At 35.2% G+C, this 18,157-nt stretch overlaps 1 protein-coding gene across 1 annotated transcript in view; it reads right to left on the reverse strand.

Annotated features, from left to right (window-relative positions):
• Positions 1-18,157, reverse strand: part of ARAP2 (ArfGAP with RhoGAP domain, ankyrin repeat and PH domain 2) — a 130,652-nt gene that overhangs the window by 65,530 nt on the left and 46,965 nt on the right. The window contains exons 9-14 of the mRNA XM_059817809.1: positions 10,675-10,790; positions 9,302-9,501; positions 8,472-8,557; positions 7,596-7,778; positions 5,271-5,445; positions 3,612-3,746 (exon numbers count right to left, since the gene is read on the reverse strand). Coding sequence (XP_059673792.1) covers positions 3,612-3,746; positions 5,271-5,445; positions 7,596-7,778; positions 8,472-8,557; positions 9,302-9,501; positions 10,675-10,790 — 895 coding nt within the window. The remainder of the gene's footprint in view (positions 1-3,611; positions 3,747-5,270; positions 5,446-7,595; positions 7,779-8,471; positions 8,558-9,301; positions 9,502-10,674; positions 10,791-18,157) is intronic.

An 18,157-nucleotide genomic window follows, 5' to 3' on the forward strand; every position in this document is an offset into this window, starting at 1 on the left:
ATTATTTGGCATGTTTAATTAAGACGAAATGTCTACTCCTTCTTATGAACCTGAAATATGAATACAGCACAACATAGCATGTTAATGACTATTTGCTACTCAAAATACTCAAGCATTCATTCTAGCTTATATCTCGTTCTTAGAATATAATTTGAGGTGCATCTATTTCCACCACTGCAGAGAAGCAGGTCCTAAGAGAAAATACTCTGTTTACTTCTACAGTCTTAAAATTCCTACACAGCTGCAAATATTCTGGTAAAGTACTTGTGAGAATTTGGTAAAACAGCTCTGGAAGAAAAACACAAAAATCAAACAAAAAACCAAACTGTAGTTGTAGTTAGCCAATACTTACTTAGTATGTTATCTGATATTTCATTCAATTAGTTTTTCTGTTATTTGCTATATGATTTATACATGTTTTATAAACACCTCTGTACTATTTTATTAGTATTTATTTGTATCATGCTACTTGCCATCTAGTTCTATCTATATTCTGTCTAAATACACATTTTAAATATTAAAATAGATACAAGATAAAGGGTTTGAAAATGTATAGGTTTACAGGAGTTGAGCATCAAACTTGGAGATTTTGATTGTTTAGGGGTTTTTGTCCCCCAGCTTTCCCCCTCCCATCCCCCAAATCCTATTCTACAAAATAGATCACTGCTTCAATATTCATTAAACTATTACAACTCTCAAGGACCATTTTGGAATGTCAAGGCTTTTAACAGGGCTCCATAAAACCTTTTACACTAAAAACTAAACTTCTAACCTTTATTTTTTGATCCATTGCAGCAGAACAGAACTAATGTTTGAGCCTTCTTCCTGCTGATCACCAACAGCTGTTAATTAACAACTTTCCTCAAAAGTGATGCAAACCTGCTAAAACCACTGATGCTGCTATAATGAGAAGTACACACAAAGTTGGCTTACTCTCTCCTGCACAATATGAAACCCACATAATGAAAAACTGGACTGTATTTCCAGGTGTTCCACTTGGCCGTTATAAAACCTGGGTTCAATTCACAGCACTGAATGATTTCTTGAGTGCCCTTTTACCATTAGGGCTCAGCCCACAAGGGGATAACAGATTCCTGTGACAACAAACGCAGTACTTAAATTTTTAGCCCTTGGCACTAAAGGCAAGGCTGACAACTGCCTAGAGATTCGTAACACTGAGGAAGAACTTAACTCTAGTTTAATGGTTAGACTTCTGGCTTGCAGCCCTTTCCACAAACAGCATTAAAACAAAAAGTAAAAATCAGTAGATCAAAAGCCCAATGTACTTTGGGACAGGGCCCAAAATTTAGACAAGTGCTGTAATCCCCAGTTAGAGAATGGTGTTCCCTCCCTGGCCCAGTGAGAACTCAATTTGTACGCAGCAAGTCACAACTGCTTTAACAGGAGAGCTTATTGCTTTTCTCTAGAACTAAACAGCTAGGTCACTTTTTTGAGTAATGTGACCTTCTTATTTGAATCTGTACAGGCAGAGGAGGGAACTGAAACTGTATCTCCCACACATTAATACTCTAACCAACAAACTATTTTCTAAAGACAGTAAGAAGGAAAAAAAAAATGTTACCACCTATTCCCAACTATCTGTGATATGCATATCCCATGTTACTTCATGTTAATGAGATTTTATAAATGTAGAAACAGTTCTTGATGTAGGGAAAAAAATGCAGACGGGAAAAAAGATTGTGTTTTATGTTTTAAATAGCAAAACCCCCTTTTGTCATAATACTTCTTACACATGGCTGAGATATATTATTAGAGCCCTCAGGCAAGAGCAGTTTCTAATCCAAAATTGCAAGGGTTTTTTTGTTGGTGTTGAAAGAACATTATTATTACATGTTCCTCCCTTGTTCTGTTTGTCATTTGTCTTCTTAAACTGCAAATGGTCAGGGAAATCTATCTACCCATGTATATGTAAAGCACCCATCCCAGAAACATTGGTCCTGACAAACCTATAGGTAAGTCAACATTAATGCAAAAACAAAGCAAACAAACCCCCCCAAAAAATCCCCAAAAAGAACCAAACAGCAGAACATCTACCATCTACAAGACACTATCACAATTTCAGAGGCCAAAAATCTGAGCTGAGGGAAATCTGGTTCCTCTCCATTTACTGTATGTTCCTCCAAGTAGTAAATGCAATGCTAAGCAATAGACTACAAGCTTTCAAAGCAGTTTCATTTCTGTCTACTGAAAACTTATGATGGAAGACAGTCAAAATTCAGTTGTTTCTTGTCAGAGGGATTTCTTCATAATTATTTTTAAGGCATCCTACTAATGATGCTCACTCCCACTGCTTCTCCCCAAAAAGTACTACAGAAGACATTCTGTGAGCATTTATAGCTAATTCTTCAGTAGGTAGTTACAAACTCATACTGCGCTTATAACATACCATTGTGTTTGAACAGTATCTGCTTTCTACTTCTCTTAGGGTTTTTTTTTTTTGTTGTGTTTTTTTTTTTTTTAAAGTTTTTTTATGACTATAGATACCCACAGCACAGAAGACAAGGTCTGCACTTGGAGCAAGTAAAAGTGAGGTTTGCAGTTATTCGTTTCTTTCCTGAATAAGCTCAGTGCAGTTTCAGAAAAATCCTCAAGAAAGTCCGGTCCAGCAGCGGTCCTCTGCCACAACAGGTGTCTTTGTTAACAACTACAAAGTTGCTGGGAAATGCATGTGATCAGGCATTAGTTCTGTTGATCACCCAATGCTTTCGAGTATTTGGATCCACACTGACATACAGATTCTTCAAAAGCATATTTAAATAGGAGTTATGTGTTTTAACACGCTTTAATCTCCACTAATGATCTTAAAGGCATACACTATGAGAATACGGACATAATCATACAAAAACATGTGTATACTGACACAGGATGCCCTGTCAAGATTTTAGGAGCAATAAACTCAACCATAAATCAGCCCAGATGTTAAAAATCCACATCATCTGTTTGTTTATATGGAAGAAAAATATAGGAAGATAACTGGGGAGAAAAAGGGAAAAAAAGCTAAAAAAATTATAACATCTCCCTCAAAAAAAAAAAGAAATCACAGAATACTGATAGACACAGAAGACCATGTACATCTACTGTGATATACACAGATTTTCACCCCACAAAGCTCAGTTTGTTGTAAAGTTGTTGGAAGTGCTCATTTCCACTTGGAATACTTTCAAAATTTGTAAGATTGAGAAATATCCTAGGTGTTAGCCATTTGGACTCTTACTAAAAATTCAGTGATACTTTTAAACGATTTCTGGAATATTATCATTTTAGATGGAAACTACTTTTTGACAGTTAGTAGCAACCATCTAAATGTAAGTGAGAAGTGTTTCTAGGTGTTTTTTATTTATCAGTAACTTTTGTTAACTGAATAATTTTTCAGTAGTTTGGTTTTCTTCCTCTGTCAACCACTGAATAAAGAGATCAAGACAATCAGTATTTTCTTTATCTGAAAGAGGTCTACTGAATCAAAAAAGGATATGTCGTGTCAAAGACATTTTATCTTATAAAAAGTAATCCAAGAAGTTAAAAAGAACCAAATTCATCCAAACCATACATATTCATGTATTATTCAAATGCATAAAGTAAAAGTGAAATACCTTCTTTTAATTTCTTCTCTGTAAGAAGCTTAGCAGTATTAGAAGAAACTTTGTATAAGAATTCACAAAGAAAGGTGGAATGTGAAGAATCTTCAGAGAAGCCACTTTCAAAACAAGTATCATAGTTTGGGAAATCTATTAAAAGACAAAGGAGTAAGTAACATACAGACCTTTAGTTGTATCAGTTAAGCATTTCTCCATAGGTCTTTCTAACTGCATGTCTGTAGATAGGCAGTTGCTCTATAATATATTTACTACAGCACAGATACAACTTAGTGATTTATTTTTATACTCACGAGTAAAATTCTTACATATTGATCAAAACCCATTGGTTCACATTTGTTACAACATTGTGATTGTCTACCACTGCTTGCCAAAGTAATCTAAAATATGGTTTTCTGGTGTACTAAGCTTTTATTTTCATCCCTTATGTAACATACTTTAACAGAAGGGAATTTTTTCTCTCGGGGGTTTATCTAGAAGTTTACCACCAGCTCTGGCAGCAGACAGACAATGATTCGGAGAATCACTGTGAATGTGCAGTGACCTCCCTTTTCTCTAAAGAGAACAAAAAACACTAACACCAGCACATGGTGATGCTGCCTTGGCTGGAAGGCTAAAAGCAGAAAAGACAGAGCCAAGACAAGCAAACTTCTTTCTATAGCCTTAGGACCACTTGAGAGCATAGCTAGAAAAAAAACCATAGCTGCATGTTTGCACAGTGACTGAGCTCAACATTCTAGGATCTAGCGCCTGGCACTTGTGACACAGCAATGCTCAGGCAGAACTTAAGCCCGAAATAATTCCTGCATTTCCAACTAAAACTTCTGTTGTTCAGCCTATACAGAGTTATTTTGCAGAGTGGCAGGAGACAATGGGAAGTTGGTCCAGGAGTATGTCCACAATGCTGGCTGCAGAATAGCATAGCTATTTTTTTCCAGTGTAAATCTGCATGTGAACCTTCATTCCCAGACTGCTTCAGATACTGTACAGCCCTTTTAAAAGGTAAGCTCAGGCACATCCATATGCTACGATTTATTTATTTATAAGAATAGCTTTCTGTTTTCAAGAGCCTCATAACAATCACATACTGCAACCAGAACTGTTGACTTTCAAGGCCAAAGTTTATCACTTGCTACAAGCTGTAACAGAAGTTGTGATCTGAAAAAACAAGATAGTTTGCTGGGATAGATCATATTACAGGTTCAACAGGTGAGTTTTATTTTGGAAGGAGAGTTTGTGAATATACTGTGTGCAGTTGGGGTAGATATCAATTTAAATAATTTTAAAGAAAAAAGCCCCAGACAAATACTTTAAATAAATGTTAACTGTATATACCCATTTTTTTCTGGTAAAAGTCTGATAATATTGGCAGAACAGATGACGCTTTTCGTCTGTGTTATAAATAAGGGTATGAGGTTTATGAGCTATCACTGGCTTTTTTATTATTATTTTAAGTCCTAAACTTGATGTCTGAGCAAAATAAAAGTAACTTGTACGCAATTACATACCCTGTTTGCTGAAATATGATTAACGCCATCACAACTCCCCCTCCGCTATACAACTGTTGTTCAACTCAATGCCAATTTTTCTTCTGAATTCCCTCCTTTTTGCTCAATATAAAAATTAGAAGATCAAAACAAAGAGAATATATCCTACCTGAGAACTTATTATGGTACAGGAATTCCATCTGCAGTCTTTGTCCAGCTTTCTTGGCTAGTAAGTATGGAGTACTGTAAATAGGATCTCCAGTGGCACACATAGCATCAGCCCCACTAAACAGCAACATCAGAGTTTCTAGCACATCTTGTTTAACTACAGCAGCACACAGGGCCTTATCATGGAGAGGGAAAATAAGAAGTCTGTTTAGATTAGAAAGTTATTGGCAACATGTAATTTAGATGCAAATCCTTTCGCCTCCAATATAGTTCCCCTACGTTTTCAAAGATCAAACATTGACAAGTAGCAGGAATCATGAAGTATGGTCTGAATCTAGAAAAAAGCAGCAACAACAAAAAATGAAAACCCCAAAACATCATCAACCCAAACCCTGTAAGATGTTGCTGCCACAAGTTTCGCTTGGGAAGGATATCATGAATTTAAACAACAAGCTTCCCCTCCAGTATTTTCACCTGAAAAATTCCCCCTCATTTTTCCTCACACACCAAACTACTAAAGAAAAAAATCTTATTATTTCAGACCTCCAAAGTTCAACCAAAAAGACAAGATTTGATCCTTAAATTCTATTACCAGACAACAGACTGAAATTTATAGGTAGTTTTTCACAGCTATGGTCATAGTCAATAAGGCCACTATTCTTTAGGGTATCTCCATACTTGATCATCTTCCTTAAGATTTAAAGATCTCACAGCATCCTAAAACATGAGTCCCCTTTCATTTTTGTATACACGAAGACAGACAAACATAACAAACCTTTCTTTTTTTTTCTTTTCTTTGAAGATGTTAGTCCAAAACCTTAAAACCAGGAGTAGCTACACAATAACAGTAATCTATTCCATAACAATTTCTATGTTTTAGTATGTATTTAAGTTAATTAGTTAATGAATGAGTTTTTCTGAAATGATTAAGGCAGAAGTCACTCCACACAAGAGTACTACTCTAAAACAGCTGCTCTAGTAAAAATATAGGCATCCAGTAGGCATGAAATGACAGGGCAGACCGTTCAGTATAAGTTCTAGAATTACTTGGCAGTGACCACCTTATTATACTGTAATTTCATGTCTCTATAGAGAATTTGACCATTACATCTGATAATTTTTTCCCCAATAGTTAAAGATTACTTGACAGACACCCTTTCTCCTCCCCACCAAAACTTCAGAAAAATCAAGCCTGTAAAATACAGAGCTATTTTCTGCGGTCCGCAGTTACAATATTAAATAAAGTCTCTTGCACAGCTGCTACCAATAAATAGAAAACAATCCAAATGTTCTATTTTGCAAAGACATAAGGAGTTCCCCATGAAGCCCAAAAACGTTTCCCAATTCCAATGAAATGCAGAAAACCTAAATTCAGGTTATACAGTGAGATGGTTCTATACTTTCGCTGGAAATGTTTTAATGACAACTATTCTTATATGCCCTTATTTTAACTTCTTATGTGTGTAACTAACATACAACTTAAGATGTATGGAAAATAACACTTTGACACAATAACCACTGAACAAATGAGACCTCTCTAGTTAAAAGCACAATAAGTTTTAAATGTTACTGCCTCCCCACAATCTCTGCATATTCTTTGAGACAATTTGGCTCATGCAATTGAATGCATTAGCATTGTAAAAATATATGCATTTAAACTCTTCTATATTCAGAAACCCTAAACAATCATGACTCTGAAATCAACAGTTATTAGAAGTCAGTCAAACGGACATCAAAAATTACACAGAAATTGGTAATTATAATTAGCATTTACCACTTTATAACTGTAAAGAATTTGTGTTATTTATGTGAAAGGGAACACTGGGAACACACATTTTTCATCATTAATTTTAGCTTGTTTATTTCCAATTAGCTATGAGCTACTATATAAGTGTGTATAAGCTACTTTCACCATCGATAACACTGAATTATCTAAGGTACGGGAATGTTAGATGTCAGATATAAGATACCAAAAACATATAAAGAAGGAATCTAAAGAAGCAAAGTGGGAATTTGCATCCCTAGAGTGTGCATTTGAAGAAAAATAAAGAACCGTATTCATTGATGGCTCTGGAAGACATTACAGGCACCATATATGTACCATAACCTTTTACAAACAAACAAAACAAACAAACAAACAGGAAAAACTACGAACTAAGAAATCATGAAATGACTCCTGTAAAGGCTCCAAAACAACCCTTATTCAGCTGTGTGAGAATGTCACTCAGAATTCTGAATTTATTTCTTACCAGTTTAACAAGATGACCAAATTGCATGCAGATACAATACAAAAGGTATGGTATGGGCTTACCCATTCTAGTATTACCTTATTCAACTGTTCCTTGGTTTTGTAGGGAAAAGGTGCTTTCCTGAATTTTCCCTCTTTGTATTTTTGTGTGATGAATGCTATCCTTTTTTCTGCAGGGGCATCCATATGCAGCTCTTCATCTGGAGGAAGATTTCCTACCCAAAAACTGTTTGCCCTCTTATTTCCAATGATGATAAAGAGCTGGATGAGGTGCAAGAAAAAAAGAAGCAAGATAGCTTGAAGGATATGAAGCTAGCCTCAAAATTGTTTTCAGCTGCTAGAAGTTGACAAAGAAAGTTATTAAAGAAAGGAAAAATTGCCTGCAGGAGATGAAATGGAAGCCTCTCTCAGTCACTGCCTATGGTCATCTATAAATGAATAATAAAGTCTGCAGTCATCATTTACCATCAATAGCAACTAAGCTTTACAAGGCTAACCAGTTATTGTATTTCAATACCTATTAGAAATTACCAGTAAAAGGTCAGAGAAGACTAGCATATGTTTTAAAGAAAACACTGATGACTCAACCCTCTCGATGAGCATCACTTTTTAACACCCCAAGCAACTAAAGTGGTAGTGAGAAGTTTCCTTTCTTTTCCCTTTCCCAATATTACCCATCATGATTGCTCTCCAAAAGCTTTTTCTTTCTTTTTCCTTCTCAAAACTAGATGCTTGGAGAAATACTAAGAGAAATTGTACAAATGGTTATAAAAACAAATGAGTATTTTGAATCACACAACGGTATATTATTCCCAGAAACATCAAGTTCACTCTAACAGCAGCATGCTATTTACCAGCTGTATGTTCAGTTTTCTTGCGAGTAAAGCAATAACTAACTCCTTTTCATAAAGTAGTTTTCAAGATGGAACAAAGAGTTAGAATATCACAACATACCTCAATAAGTTCATTGCTCCAAACACTGGCATCCATTTTTAGGCTCCGGACCTTTGAATCTCTCGGTCCTAAAGATCTGTGCTGTCCTGAAAATCCAAGAGTATTTTTACTTAATGAAAGTATTTAAACTGTGTTTCTCTTCTGCTGAGGTAACAAAAATAATTAATGAAGACTGATTCTAATTGCTATTTTTAAAAAAGGCTGGGTTTGACATGGGAATATAACACAAATGCACCAAAAACTACCAAAATAATAATTAAAAAAAATATCAATAGTGGATTGCATTTGATAGTAATGAATAAACAGAGTAGGCTGTCTGATGAAGTATACTTTCGGGAGGGTTTGTTTTGAAAGAAAGCCTAGAGTTATATTTTCCTGAATCTAATGCTTAAGCACATATTTAAATATAAAACATGATAGAACTAGATTTTTAGTAGTATCTGAAAAAGCTATCCCTATTGGCTGTAAAATATGCCCTGATTTAATAGAACTAATAACCCAAATTTACACACTGAAAATTGTTATCCTTCGGCATCCAGCCTTGCAAAAGCCAGACATTTCCCACAAAATACTAGATTGCCTTAATTTCCACTAATTGTGAAGGATTACTCATCTGAGGGAAACCAATCCATGCACAAATGACAGGTCTGTAAGTGCTTTAGAGTAAGGATGACCTTGGTATAAAAAAAAAAAGTTATGTTCTCTTTTTGTTTGTCAAAACTTTCACAAGGATGGCACTGTAAAAATAAAAAAGCCAGTTCAAGGACATACACAGATATGCAAATATGACATTTTGTAGAACCCACACAGCCTGTCATTAATTACTCTACCTGCGCACTTCTTACAAATGACAACACAGAGATTGATGGATGCCCAGTCAGGACTGGGAGCTTTACAGTCAGCACAGCTCCTGTTGGACTCATTGAACCAAATCTTCTCAGCTACTTCATAATCAGACAGAGTTTCTGCTATTGATTGCTGCAGTGCTTCAATCCAGTCTTGTTTCTCTCTTTCCGACTCTGCTGTAAAGCTGAAACAATTGACTTTTCTGTGTTATTGATCTTTATTTTAAAGCCCAATTAAACATAGCCTGTAGTCTCTTATTTATTACATTTACACTTGAAATCACAGTCAAAAAATCTTCCTCTACACAGATATAAATACTAAGATGGAATGTATTATTTTGTATTTTTAGTCCATGAAGACTCCCTCTGTTTTTGTGTTCAGTTTTCAACAAAACTACTACTAGCATGAGCTACATAGCTTTTGTAGCGTTCAAGTTATGTTCCTGAGTTACTTTCAATCCTTTTATGTTACCACATACCAAACTTAAAGTCTGAACTTTAACAAAAGCATAGGATGACCTAAGGGAACATAGAAACTTACTGAGGAGTAAAACCGGACTTGCTAACTACAACAGCCAAACAATGCTTCTCATTTAAATTGACCTTTTTGAAAAATATAAATAATAATAAGCAAATACCAATATGGTGATGGCTTAGAGAAAGTCAAAAAACTAGCTACCTATCAACTAGCCACAGATTCAAATCACTGATGAAGACTAACTTACCTGCTACTCTACTTGACTGAGAACAAAAAGAAATTCCTTGCTAACATTTAGCAAGCCCAGGAGAACAAAGTGATTTCTTCTTCTCTTGCATTACTGAGATTTCATTTAAGAAACACTGCAACACTTAACAAAAGGCTTTTATTAGCATATACTTTTATTTTCTTAAAAATAATTACAAGTCACAGCACCAGCCAAAGTGAAACTTTCTACTGAATTCAATGGAGGATTTCTACAAGGGATGGCACATGATTGATTCTTTTCTTTTCACATCAAATGTTTAATATTAAATGGATGCAGCATTATTTCATTACTGCAGTTTATAAGCCTTTAAGACGAAGTCAGGTTGTTAAAGTGACTTTTTTGTTCTTCTGCCCTTGCACAGAATGAACAAAGAAGCCTAAACAAAAATAGCAATCTGTGGGCATAGGATGTCTAATCAGGGAGGCAACAGATGAAGCACACAGCTAAACAAAGAAAAGAAAATCCTTCTGTTTTTAAAAAAATACTAAGCATTCTTAATAAAAACATTACCTTTGTTATCCAAACTAGATAAGTCACTGGAGTATGAAGCAAGAATTTCTTTAGTTCATTAGTTATTTGAATATTTTGTAACATTAATATTGAAGTTCTTACCTAAAGCTTTTATAAGGAGTGATTATTTCAAAAGATTGCTTTGCAGTCCGATCCACTTGTTTTACATTTGCCACATTCATAGGGATTAAAGTGATACCAAATCCTGTCTTAAAATCCTAGGGAAAAGACAGTACAAGTTCAGGGTTTTATCATTCAAGAATCAAACTCGTATAGAACAATTAAATCAGCGTGGTCCAAAAACTCCAAGGTCAGCAATACACATTTTGGCCACAACATACAAGCTGCTTCTAATTCATCTGCAGATAAATAAACCCATACTAAACTTTGCCCAAACACTACACTTCTAATTGCCAGAATGACCTTGATTTTTAGGAGGAGAAAAAAATGCACACTGTAACTATTAATAAAGGGGAAAATAGGTTAAATAACAGCAATAAAATTGCGATCCAAAACTATGGAAGTATTTCGATTAAATGATGCTTTAGTGACTAAATAATGTTTATACATCTAAATTCTTCTCATTAACAGCAGTTTTGCCTGCTTTTAAACAAACTGTTTTAACAAAAATTTATTACGCACAAAATTCTTTCTTAAACCTTTGGTTGCTCATGCTTCTGATATATTACATGAATTAAACATGTCAAACATGTTTTTAACAAAACAAGTCTTATACAGCAGCTAAAATAGGGAAAGGGTTATCTGTGACTCAATTATTAGAATTGCTAAGCATTTTTGCCCTAAACCAGGAAAAAAAATCCCACCTCATCCCACCCCCACCCCCCATGGAACAACGTACTGAAAATAAAAATCAATCTTACATTAACACAGTTGGGAAATAAAATGTTCAGTGAGATATTGTGAGGGTCTCTCAAATGCATACATTTTGGAAACACTGATAAGCACATACGTTATTTCTGAACATCATCAGTATCTCTTTCTTAAGCTGATTTACATGTTCATCTAGTGGTAGTGACTTCCACAAGTTTAATTTCTGAAACAGTAACATACTTCTTGGAAACAGGAACTGCATCAGAAACAAAACCAAACTACATCACCCAAGCCAAAAGCCAAATTCACATATCTTACCATCTGAAAGATGTTCATTAAGTTACCTCTCACATAACAAGTAGCTGGGTATGGGCTGATAAAAATATGAGCACTGGAGGGGAAAAACTTCAGAGTTACCTGCCTGTGCAGAGGGGATTGTTCTTCTAGTAAATACGTATTTAAACCTGCATCACTGACAAGTTTCTTTTCATAAGATCTTCAAATTTTGTGAGCATTAAAGCTCACATGAAGAAGATACTTCACAAAACCCTTTTCACCTCATTCCCCTATTTCAGGTATGAGCAAATAAAAATATCATTTTAGCCATGACTGATAAGGCAAAATCTGATATAACACACACATATGGGTCTACACACAAGTGGAAGTACTAATTATATTACATTAGGGTAACAAAGGTCATTGAAGATAATTATGCCCCAAAAGGCATTTTATTGTCCATGTTAAGTCAAGATTTTTAAAATGCCATCATTTCCACTAATTAAACATAGCGTGGGATAAGTCAGCTAATGTTTCCTTGCCAGACTTCTTACTAAGAATTTTAATTTTTTTCTTAACTTCCATTACCTTTGACAGTAACGGTGTGGAACCCAGGTGTGGATGTCAGCACAAACCTTTATAAGAAGGTAATAACTTTTCAAGTACCCTGGCTTAGCCACTCCTCATATAATTTTTTTTTTTAGTATTTCTACCTTTCTTCTACTCTCATATCCTGTAACATAGATGTTTCTATTCTCGCTCCTCATCTTCAGCCCCCATCCCATTTTCCTATAAATCAATGGTATTCATACTGACACATCTCCCTTAGATGAGAGTAGAGAGTTCTGTGAAGCCTACACAGTCCCTAATTCATCCTCAAAGATCAGTTCTATGGCAAAGGAGTGGGCAGAATAATCTCTCTTCGAGTATGAACTTGACAGCATGCTCCGTAGCAGTGAAGCATTCTTAAAGTCAGACATCACCAGTGAGAAAAACAGAAGCATGAAATATAGGGTAAAAATGTATTGAGGCTAGAAAAATGCTAAATTTTTATTTCTATTAGCAGCAGTGTCTTAAATCAAATTAGCAAAATGAAAAAAATAATCTTTAACTTTCTAGAATCAAATGGTTTGCATTTCTAAGATGTAAGCTGGATGCAGGTTTCATTTGCTGGTTTCAAATAATTGGCCTTAAGAAGTCCTGATTTTTAAAGGACAGGTAATGAGACTATACTTGTACCTGAACAACAGTGCAATGCATTCTTTTTTTATTTAATAATAGCTGAATGACTGCCAGAAGCCATGGTTAATAGGAGTTCAATATAGTCTTAGGTCCACATTAGAGTTTACAGAACGTAAAAGATGGGCAATGAAGACGACTGAAATAATAACTACCATATTGAGCCAGATCAAAAGTTGACCTAGTACAGTAGCTTCTCTTTAAGCCCTTGCTACTGGCAACTGTCATAAAAAGAATGTAAATAAGAAGAGGTACATTCTCATCTTCCCAAATAAGCTTCCAGCAATCTAAGGACTTCCAGCTCGGAAAGTCCCCGAACAAACAGTTGCAGCCAAGCCATCATACTTACTAGCCATTGACAGCCACATCCTCAAGAAATTTAAACAAATTCATGCTTTGAGGCCTCCGCAGCATCCTACTTCATGAATTTCCCAAATACTAATTATGCAAGAAAGTAGTTCTCTTTTGTGTACATATGCTGGGGGGGGTCCTGATAACTGAGAATTTCATTACATGATGTTAGCGAAAAGAAATGGTAACTAGATTTTATCTATCTACCTATTCTATACCGTTCCTTCTTGAAATTTTTTATCCTATATTCCCTTCAGTCTCTTCTTTTTTTATGCCTTCGAACAGCTAGCTGCACCCACATTCCTTGGAGCAAAAAGGGAGCAGGCTGCATGGAAACACCCTGTAGGCCAAAGAACACACACGTTTATGTCTGAAAACAGACACTAAATTTTGTTGTACTGAACTTAAGAATGCAGAAAAAGAAAGCACTGTAGAAATGAAATGCATTAATTTGAAAGTCTTGACCTTTAGCTAGAACACCAACCCTCCAAAATTTGCACATGTACCCAGTGTATGAACAATCCCACTGAAGAGAGAATAACTATTACAGTGTTTTAAATTTAGCAAGTACAGTAAGAACTTACAGTACTCAATTTCAGTGTAAGGAACGTCAGAAAGGTTAAGAAATTAGAAGTGAGGAATATACTTCCCAGAACTGAAGGTGGTGGCAAATTAACCAATTTTATTGGTACATTAGAGTGAAGTTATCTCCGTAATGGGGCAAACAAACTCTTTATGGTAACTGTACAACACTTGGCATAAACCAGGCTTTGTGAGTGACAGGTACACTGGAATCTAATTTTCAAGGTTCAGAATTATATGCTTTCAGGAGTGCAGTCTTGTTCTCTCCTTCAGAAACAGAAGTGGGAATTGGTACAGGGAAGAAAGAAATGCTCCACTTCGAAAGATAAACTCATTCACTTTGAGTGCACAGGAGGACAATAGGGCCATTCAAGCCCTATACAAAATGTACTGACAGCAAGTCCAAGCAGTATCTTTTCAGAATAAGAATTGTCTTACTTCTACAGACTGAAAGCTCATTGTTTCACATAGATTAAACTGTGTTAGACTTTCTAACAAACGAAGAAAAGTTTAAGAAGATTCAGAAATGGAGAGAGAAAGCTGAGGGTTGGGTTTTTTTTTTTAATATAGATATGTCTTAAATGTCTATATCTATACTATCTTCATGAATTTTAAGAAAGGTTGAAAAATGAGTTGACAGTAAGAGCTTCCTTAAAAAAACAAATTCTTTACAGATATAATAACAGACCAAAAGTATTCACTGAACAGCACAGTTCACCGAAGGCTAAAAATACTAATAGGGGAAAGTAGTTAACTGTGAGATAAGTACTGGGCTTTCTAGTAAGCTGTTGTTCCTTCCGCAAGAAGGAATGTTTATAATGTGTGAGTCTTGCTGTCATTATCACTCCTGTCTGAAAAAGACACAACCTATAAAAAGATGTCATCTGTATATAAACTGTGAAATTATCTTACTTTTTTTTTTAAACATACCTTTAACATGTATCTATAAACTGCATATCAGTGTACAAAATTGCTTTCTCTGTTATCTATTATCTTTTCATAGGCAAAAGCTACCCTGAGACAGGCTTTACTAACCTTTCTTTGATTCTATTCTGGATGAAATTCAAGGAGCTTCAAAATTAGTCTCATACCTTTTTTAATATATCACCACGGTTTTACACACACAGAAATAAACACCAAGGTTAAGGAAAACTTGAGTACACGTATGAATAAAATCATGCAGCTACATCTAAACAAGTAGAATTTTCCGAGTTGCTATACACATAACTTTTGGTATATTGTCTCAAAAGACAGGCCTAGGCATCTTTCTCTATGGAATTCTTAAACAAATCTGTAATCAGAGGCTGAATCCTGTGGCTCTCAGTTAATGAACAGACCTTCTCTACAAAACTACTCTTCTCCCTGGAACTATAATACTTTTTCTCTTTTTTTAATTTTTCCCTTCCACTCAGTTTTGCACTAGTAACACTTGGGCTGGCATTCTTGTTGGTTTAGTCAAACCAAAATTCATCTGAACACAGTAGTTCTAGGGCCGCTGCTTGTGTTCCTCAACTTTTCTGTATTAGCAGTTATAATCATGTCTTTGGATGCGCTGCCTTTTATGAATCTAACATTACTTCCACAATATATAAAGTTGATTAAGAAAAAAAACTTGCCTTGGGAAAACATCTTGGAAAAAAACAACAAAAAAACCCAACCACAATTATAAGTTTACCCTTACCCCTCATACAAAGATTCTTGGAAATAAATCCCAAGTTTTATTTTAAAGGTTAACTAACTATTATTTTCACATTAGAAATATTAGTCCATATTTTTATCTCAGTTTTTTGCTGGAGGACTAAGGGGACAACAACAACAGCAGAGAAAAAGGAAAATAGCTGCCATGATTTCAAGAGAATATATTTCTACATACACACACACACATATTTGCAGCATATTTTGAAGTACAGAAAGTACAGAAGTATAGAACTCTGAAGTAAAGAAATAGTACTGGTGTATGCTGGGAGCATAGCGCTTTTGGAAATTGCCACATCAACTGCGCATTCTCACTGCATATCCGTTTCCCTCCTGTGAATTAAGAGATCATGGTCTCTTTCATTTTTTTTGTCTTTGGCTGTCAGATCTTGAGGTCATGCAATATTTAAGTGTGTGTGCATACACACACACACATATATAATAAGGCCCCAATAATGTTAAGAGATACCAGATAATACAAGAAAAATATACTACATATAAACATATATACACACACATATATGTATATGTGTGTTTCTATATGCACACATGCTTTTTTTTTTAATATCCATCTTTCTTACCATCCTACCACTAATTTACAAAAGGCCCATCCATATTTCTGACACTACTCTTGTCCTACTGCCCATACACAGAAGGTTCTTGACCTTTAATCACAATATCTCTGATCAGAGTTCCAAAATACAACCTTACATTTTTCCTCGAATTTACCTTTGTTATTTGCAATAGCTCTTTAGGTTTACTTTGGGGAAGCTACCACAAAGTTTGTGACAATTAGAGAAAGACTTATTTCTGAAAGATCTGAAAATTCCCTTAACAATTTAACATGATTTAGACTTTTCCTTCATTCTAGCCCCATGGCATTTGATTTCCTTCAAACAACCAAATTATTCCAGAGAGATTAAAAGCCAGTAACTAGAATCCTTCAGATAAAGCAATCATAGTTTCTCTCATCTCCTCCTTAATTGGAGGTTTATATTTCAGCCTTTTCAGCTAGTAAGGAAGGCTAATTTCTGCAACAGAAAGGTGGGAAAAATTTGTTTCCATGTTAATGAAAATTTAAGACATATTTATGTATTAGAGTTTGACAAACAGTGACTAGTAATGTAGAAATTGCTTTGATTATATTAATTCTTCTCCACAAGTTTATATTGATTTCCTCTCCTTTTAAAGTATACTTAGGCTTAACCTCCCCAGTTATCTCTCATCAGGCTTTTCAAATCTTTAGAGACTTACATCCCTCATCACAGCCTAAAATATTTTAATATAGATTTTTAGGTGATAGTTACATATCATGGATTGGAATAAAAACTGCCACGAGTAAAGACATATGTACTCTCTTACAGTCTTCCTAATGAGGTCTCAAAATGAAAACACAGTGAAGCATATAGTATATAATTTAACATAATTTTTTTTGTGTGTGTAAAGAACATGAAGTTTGCTAACTCAAGCCCTGATGAGCAAGGAGACACTAGAACTCAAGTTGTCTGTGCATGTTAACTCTGTAGCTTTATGCTCATCTGTTATGATATGTGAGGTAGTCACATCATCAATTTTAGGTTCTTTACTTAGCTAAGCAAAATTCCTGCATCCCATAATAGAACTACTTGAAAATTATTCAAGCTATTATTGCAAAACATTTTGCAATGACAATCTGACACCCATAATTTTGGAGGTTAAAAAGAATGAAGAGAGCAAAAGGCAAGAAGGGCCACTTACATTAGCTCTAGTCAGTGCCATGTAGTAGGCTTGTTTGCAGTGGAGTGTATTGGATATGCTACTGGAGCATACCCCGCTCCACATCACTCCACATCATTACATTATAAAGAAACCTAGTATATGTACTTTGAGATGGCTCTGTGATGAAAGCCAACACCTAAGAAGTGGGGACAACTAAGAGATTTGTTTCAAAAATGCATTCCTGATCAACACTCTAAGGTAGTTACAACCTTAGATGTTTCTTTTCATATCAGTTACAAATCTCTCTGTTCACTTACTACAGAATTAATTCAGAATCCTCACTTCAGCAGCTATGTGTGTGTATTCTGGAGTATCAATACAATTTTAAATCACTTGATTATGCACCATCAGGCCCATGCCTTGCTGGTTGTATGGGATGGATCTAGGACACATGAAGATGAAAGCACCCTTCCTGTAATGGCTGCAAAAATACAAAAATAGGAGGATCACATAATTAAAGTGACTGAATACTAACCTGGAGAGTTAAGAGTTAACTCTGCCTTTGCCTATTTCTACTCGGTGTAAATCACAAGCCTTAGCATACAGTCATTCCACTGTACATTTTTCATTTCCTAGTACCTGACTTTATGCTCTAGGGTTTGATTTGCAAAACTGCTGAGCAACTGGAACTTCAGCCAAGACCTATGAAAGTAATATTTTAAGCAGGTATAGTTTGACAGAACACTATTTCCTCCCAACTCCCCATAACAGACAGAGAAAACAGAGAATGCAAAATATATTGATATTTGAATCATTCGTTCTGTTTCTCGGAACTGTGTGGTCATATGGAGAAGGCAATCATGTTCCTTTACTTAACAGGAACCAATGAAAAATAAATTAATCATTGTTCCTC

The sequence above is a fragment of the Gavia stellata genome, chromosome 5, assembly GCF_030936135.1.
Source record: "Gavia stellata isolate bGavSte3 chromosome 5, bGavSte3.hap2, whole genome shotgun sequence".
Classification (NCBI taxonomy): Eukaryota; Metazoa; Chordata; class Aves; order Gaviiformes; family Gaviidae; genus Gavia; species Gavia stellata.